This window comes from Lolium rigidum, chromosome 6 (genome assembly GCF_022539505.1).
Source record: "Lolium rigidum isolate FL_2022 chromosome 6, APGP_CSIRO_Lrig_0.1, whole genome shotgun sequence".
Lineage (NCBI taxonomy): Eukaryota > Viridiplantae > Streptophyta > Magnoliopsida > Poales > Poaceae > Lolium > Lolium rigidum.
Genome location: NC_061513.1, coordinates 126,877,988 through 126,884,533, shown reverse-complemented (window position 1 = coordinate 126,884,533; position 6,546 = coordinate 126,877,988). Strand labels below are relative to the sequence as shown.

Below are 6,546 nucleotides of genomic sequence, written 5' to 3'. Positions count from 1 at the left end.
GAAAAGTTGGAAGAAAAACAAGTGTAGACACGAATCTCCAGCTAAAATGGGAACGTGCAGCAACGCCCCTTATCCGATCCGAAGATTCCAGCCTCGCCGTCCCGGAATCCACGTATCCCACCTCCCCACTCCCCAGGCCCCCACCACGTAAAAAACTTCATCTTCACCAGAGAAACAACGCAGAAATTCGCTAACCACACCCGCCCGCAACAACACACAGCACACTCTCTTTCCCCCTCTGATTCTCTCTCTCTCTCTCTCTCTCGACTCCGCCCCAATCCGCAGCTCCGCCATGTCCGGCCTCCTCCGGTGGAGGCGCCTCGCCGCCACCGCCACGCGCGCCGCCTCCACCCTCACCGCAGCCGAGTGCTCCCCCGCCGCCGCGCCGCCGCACCGGCTCCTCCAGGATCGGCGCAAGTGGGAGGGCCCCTCCTCCTCCTCCTCCTCCCGGGGCGGCTCCTCCACCGACGACCCGGAGCCGCGCCGCATCCGCGCGGAGGCCCACTGCCCGCGCTGCTCCAAGCACATGGACATACTCTTCTCCCACCGCGCGCCTCCCCCCGCCGCCGCCCCCGGCGCCGGCGGCTACCAGGCGCTCAACCTCTGCCCCAACTGCCGCACCGCCTACTTCTTCCGCCCCAACCTCCTCGTGCCCCTCCAGGGCACCTTCGTCGAGATCGGCCGCCTCCGGGCCGACCTGCCCCCGGACGGTCTCAGGGCCAGGGACCCCGCCTCGTGGGAGACCGCCTCTTCGCGTGATGACGGGGACGGGAGTGGCGTCGCCGTGCACGTGCCGCCGGGCCCGCCGTTCCATCCCAACCTTAACGTCGTCCGCGTAGCCGGCGGCGGTGGTGGTGGCGGGGGAGGCGCTGGGGGCGAGGAGGGGGAGGGGAAGGAAGGGTGGGGAGGCTCCAACCTTGGCAAGGATTTTCCCACGCCCAAGGAGATTTCCAGGGGGCTCGATAAGTATGTAATTGGGCAAGACAGAGCCAAGAAGGTGAGGATTCTCGCAAAAAAAAATTTACTTTCTGTGTGTGCTCGCGCACTTGTTTATCCTATTTCGCCCATGCTGAGTGATAAACTAACTAATAATGGAAGAAACTTTATTAAGCTTTCCTCCAATGCACCGCTTCTAGAGAAGTTTACACTATCGATGCAGATCCATAGTGTGGGATTATACGGAGTACTTATCACCTACGTCATTTTCGCTAGTTTGATGTTTAGGCTGAACCTGCCAATTGATCAGACCAGCCAACTGAGGAAATTTAGGAATGGTAATATGGTTCATTTGGAGTAATAGGATATGCATTCCTGACAGAACCCGTTGGTCTCTTAGTCTCACCTCTCACACACCCATTATGTGTGTGACTGGAGATTTTCATTTATGACATTACCAAAATACTGACTAATACTGTTGTGGACTTAGATCCACAACGGGATAACTACCGTGCTGAAGATAGCCAGATGGCGCGGCTGCGAGGGATTAGGTAGACATAGGTTCAGAAGAGAGAAAAACCAGGGAGAGATTGATTGTTCTTGCTTAATTCGATAACTTACATGACTGACACATATATAATACCTCCTAACTTGATACCCAAGGCGCTATAATTTCTTAATCCTTACTGTTCCGAATTTACCTTTCCTAATCCTATCTCTAACTCATCTTTCCTAATTCAAGCCGTCCCCTTTATGGACTCTTCCCTAGCCGACTCCTTCCCCGTGTCTCATTGGGAGGCAACATGCTAATGTCCACAACAAATACACCCATTATTTGTTGATAACATAGATACTTACCGCTGAAATTTTAGAAACAATTAATTAGAAGAAACTATTAACTCCATTCAAATTTTTGCACCTGTCTTCTTGCTAGCACCTGTTCTTTGCTTCTTGCTATGCTCAGAAGAAAAGAAGGGAGGTGCTCAGTGGGTAGAGTTGCTTTCAACCATTGATGGATAAGAGAGATAAGAAAATAGAAAGAAACGAAGGGTATACATGGGATGGCTGGCAAGGCGCAAATGTGAAAAGAATTCAATAGTCTCTTCATGTAGGATCTAATGTGGACATGAATAACAATGCTTGGAAGTTGGGGAGGACTATAAAATAAAATAGCAACATGTCTTTTTTTGTGATAGAAAGACGGAGATCTTGCATTCTGCAGGAGACATGGCCCAAGGCTCCTGCCTATCCGCCAGTGCAAACAGTTTTCTACAAAAAATTGTACTGAAGAACCTTGATGATTTCACCTTCCATCAACCTTAATTTGTGTGCACCTTCCCTTGATCTCTGTCATCTAACCAAAATATGGTAATATGGTACATATAGTTTTAATGAGGTTTTGCCAATCAAACTGTCCAAATGTTGGTTTCTCACTTTTAAGTTGTATTAGACATGAGCAGAGAGCAGCAGAAGTTTTACCTAGATATTTATTTACTCTAATCCGCATATAAGCTCAAGTACTCCTGATCAGTGGTGCTACTCAACAGTCAACCACTATAGATGATAAGCTCAAGTACTTGCCATTTAAATTTGCAGGTTCTATCTGTTGCAGTATACAACCACTATAAACGTATATACCATCAATCTGTACAGAAAGGGTCAGTTCCATTATACCACCTCAATTTTCTCCCTTCATTTACAAAATGACTTGAGGATATTTATTACTGCACCTGCAGAACTTAGAGGTTTATGCATATCATTCAGTGACTAATTATGTGGTATATAAGCTAAAACATTAGGTCTGGAGCAGATTTGGGTTCTGATGGTGAAGCTGATGCCGAAGACAATGTCGAACTGGAGAAAAGCAATGTACTGTTAATGGGGCCTACTGGTTCAGGTAACATTTGCAACTAATCACTGTCAATGTGACTGGAACACATTCAATTCTAGTTTCTTCTATATTGGATGAACTATTGTAAAAAGAGAGCGCTCGGTAATATTTTGTTTGAATGCTTCATTTGTTTCACAGGTAAAACTTTACTTGCAAAGACATTAGCTCGGTTTGTGAATGTGCCATTTGTAATTGCTGATGCAACAACATTGACCCAGGCAAGTCTTCACTATTCAATGATGCTTATGTTCTGGAGAATAGAAAAAGCACATAATGATGTCTGTACACAACCAAGACCATTTTGTTCTGACACCAGGGCTTGAATTTTCAACTCCCTGCAGGCAGGATATGTAGGAGAAGACGTAGAATCTATATTATACAAGTTACTTACGGTATGGTTTTGACTCCACATATTTTGAAAAATAGAACTTCTGGTTCTCTGAAATCTTAATGTCTTGTATTTGAAAGTGAACCATGGGTGTTATATTTGTATATTGACTAGGTGGCGGATTTTAATGTGCAAGCAGCACAACAAGGGATGGTGTATATTGATGAAGTTGATAAAATAACTAAGAAGGTCTGTCCTGAACTCCTGATTAGCTTTCCATTGAACAGTTCTCCTTGGTATGGACAGCATTAATCAGTTGATGTATTCAACATGCAGGCTGAGAGCCTTAACATCAGTAGAGATGTATCAGGTGAAGGTGTTCAGCAGGCTTTGTTGAAAATGCTGGAAGGCACGGTGAGTCATATGCGTTAACCTCCGGATGACCCAGTCAGCTCATGTGGCTCTTAGCCTACTTAATTACGCATAAAGTTTAACTGTTGTAAGCAGATGTTGGTTACCTATAGGATCTCTGGGATGAAAACAGATTAGTTATAGATTAAGTATTAAGAACAGTGTCTTTACTTAAATGTAAAATTTCTTGATAATTATCTCTACATAACTTTTTTTCTGATGTTGAAATGCTTAGATAGTCAATGTCCCTGAGAAAGGAGCAAGGAAGCATCCTCGTGGTGATAATATACAGGTATTGTTAGCACTAAGCATAATTGTGCATGACATTCTTCCACAAGAAAGCATCCATGCTATGTGTTTTGCCTGAATAATTACACCCTGCCTGCTGTTCCCATGTCCTGTATGATAGCGAAAATATATAGGTTATGACCTTGTCTTCATATACATATTTAGCAGAAAAGAGAACTTTATTATGAATGCATATGGGATAGGTTTCATCTAGTGCTGCTTTATGCACATATCATATTGTTTCTTTATACACAGTGGTGGTGCCAGGAGCTAGGACATGGGGTGGTAGCAACTTTTTGGGACTAATGCATATTTTTAAGTCTGGGATTCTTTTGGAAAATTTCTGGGTCTGCTGATCCACAGCTTTTACAAAGCTACACTGCTGTTTACACCACAAATGTCACCTTTAACTAGCAATTTTAATTTCCTTCTACCATCTAAACTATGCTCCACTTTTCTGGCCATTGCTTGTTTAAGGTACGTAATCATGGGCTAGCTTAACTTTGTGGTCTTCGTTGCAACACAGATAGATACAAAGGACATTCTGTTCATATGTGGGGGTGCTTTTATTGACTTGGAGAAAACTATATCGGAGAGGTATTTATTGTTTTTACCCGCTTGGAAGCTGCTATCTCTGGTGTTTTCTGCCAGTCTTCATCTAAGATGTATCCGACCACATTTTCTCGTAAATAGGCGACAGGATTCTTCTATTGGATTTGGGGCACCTGTCCGTGCAAGCATGAGGGCTGGTGGTATTTCAAGCGCTCAAGTGACATCGTCCTTGCTGGAATCAGTGAGTACCATGAGTTCAGGAGCCAGATACTTTCGGAAGTCTTTGTTTCAGGGTGAACGCGAATTTATTCATTTTGTAAAATCGCTTTGTTATCAGGTTGAGAGTGGTGATCTTATAGCATATGGACTCATTCCGGAGTTCATTGGACGTTTTCCTATCCTTGTCAGCTTGGCAGCACTAAATGAGGACCAACTTGTTCAGGTAGCATGATTATATGCTGTAGGACAAAACAATTCCTAGATCATCTTGTGATCTAGTTATTTGCCATATTAGTGAGAAAAGGCATGTGCCTGTATTTTTATATGATGTTATGGAACTTTGAATGGATCACTGATACAATGATATCTTGCAAGGTTCTCACTGAGCCAAAGAATGCTCTAGGCAAACAATTCAGGAAATTGTTCAGCATGAACAATGTGAGTATATTTACATTGGAAACTTGCAACCTATTATCTAAGTATATTTGCGTTGGAAATATACAACCTATTATGTGTTTCATATTGCCTCGATGTTCCTTTCAGGTTAAGCTTCACTTTACAGATGCTGCACTAAGAATAATTGCGCAGAAGGCAATGTGCAAAAATACGGGTGCACGGGGCCTAAGGACTATCCTTGAGAATATTCTCATGGATTCCATGTATGAGGTTTGTCCCATGACAATTTTGTATACCTTTTCTTGAACTTGCACACAAACTCGATGGAACTGGCATGTCCCTAAACCATAAATTTATGAATTGTCTGCCACGCAGATTCCAGATACTAAATCTGGAGAGAAGCGAATTGATGCAGTGGTTGTAGATGAGGATGCAGTAGGATCACTGGATCGACCTGGCTGTGGAGCCAAGATCCTTTACGGTGATGGTGCTTTTGATCTTTATCTCTCCCAGGTAAAGGTGAGAATTGCTAACCTCAATCATTGTTTGCCTTGTGATGTTGCTGAATATATATCTAGGGCCATACCATTTACCGCCACTAATATTTTGTGGACTAAAAATGCCGTAGGCAGTGGGAGACGGAGCAGGAACCGAAGTGGATGGGGAAACTGATCTTTCCCCATCAAGAGCCGTGAGCATGTGATTTCATGGTTCCCATAGCACCAGTGTAACCTGTAAAATCTCTTAGCTGTGTTGGTGTAAGTATTACCTTGTAAAGAAAAAAAATGTGCAGTGTACCAATCGTCCATTGCTAATTCAAGCCCTAGCACGGTCCGGCTGCCTGCAAGCCGTTGCATTGTCTGTAGCATGTGTATATAACTATAGTGGCTACTGGATGTTAAAACTCCGAACACTGAAATGAAAGGGGTGAAATTGAGCAAGGTGCAAAATGATGCTGCCAGTTTGTTTGAATTGTGCTGTATGATGTCAGGTAACCAGCGTTGTGCGGTAAAGGATGGAAAATAAACAAATTAAAAGCTATACCGTTGACATGTTTATGAGTTGTTAACTGGAATTGTAACATAGCTGTTAATCATAAACAGCTTTTGTGGTGAAAGATGATCGTTGGCAACCAAGTCATGTACACAAAATAGGAGGTCACACATGCATCTTCCTCTACTTGTATCTAGTCGGACAGAGCATAATTCTTAATAAAAAGTCAGGTTTGCTTGTGTAGTACTACAAATCGATTCAATGGATCCTTTCCTTCAAGCCGACCTGGGAAACACTAGTAGCGCATCCATACTTAGCAATTGAACGTGCTTGCATAACTAAAATTTGGAAAATGATTGTGGATTATAAGTATAATCTTTCTCCTAATATCTTTAATACTAAACATGTACACTGATCCCCTTTTCCCCTTTTTGGAAAGAAGTTATGTGGGCTGCTTCATCAGCTAAGGTTGGGTACAGGTGGATGGTTGGTAATGGTAAAAAAAATTCTGTTTTGGGAAGATACATGGAGT

The 6,546-nt window shown here is 43.6% G+C and overlaps 1 protein-coding gene across 2 annotated transcripts; it reads left to right on the top strand.

The window, feature by feature from the left end:
• The first annotated feature begins 277 nt into the window (after window positions 1-277).
• LOC124660236 (CLP protease regulatory subunit CLPX1, mitochondrial-like) lies at window positions 278-5,971 on the top strand. 2 transcript variants are annotated; one of them, XM_047198029.1, is made up of 15 exons: window positions 278-997; window positions 2,533-2,594; window positions 2,736-2,833; window positions 2,966-3,045; window positions 3,169-3,219; window positions 3,330-3,404; window positions 3,492-3,569; window positions 3,802-3,858; window positions 4,381-4,451; window positions 4,548-4,647; window positions 4,744-4,848; window positions 5,001-5,063; window positions 5,169-5,291; window positions 5,397-5,534; window positions 5,650-5,971. In XM_047198029.1, exons 1-15 carry the CDS (start codon window positions 293-295, stop codon window positions 5,722-5,724), a joined length of 1,881 nt encoding a protein of 626 aa, XP_047053985.1. In that variant the 5' UTR covers window positions 278-292; the 3' UTR covers window positions 5,725-5,971. The 2 variants fall into 2 exon arrangements, with proteins under 2 accessions (XP_047053985.1, XP_047053984.1); XM_047198028.1 differs by having other exon boundaries at window positions 5,397-5,540.
• The last annotated feature ends 575 nt before the right edge of the window (window positions 5,972-6,546 follow it).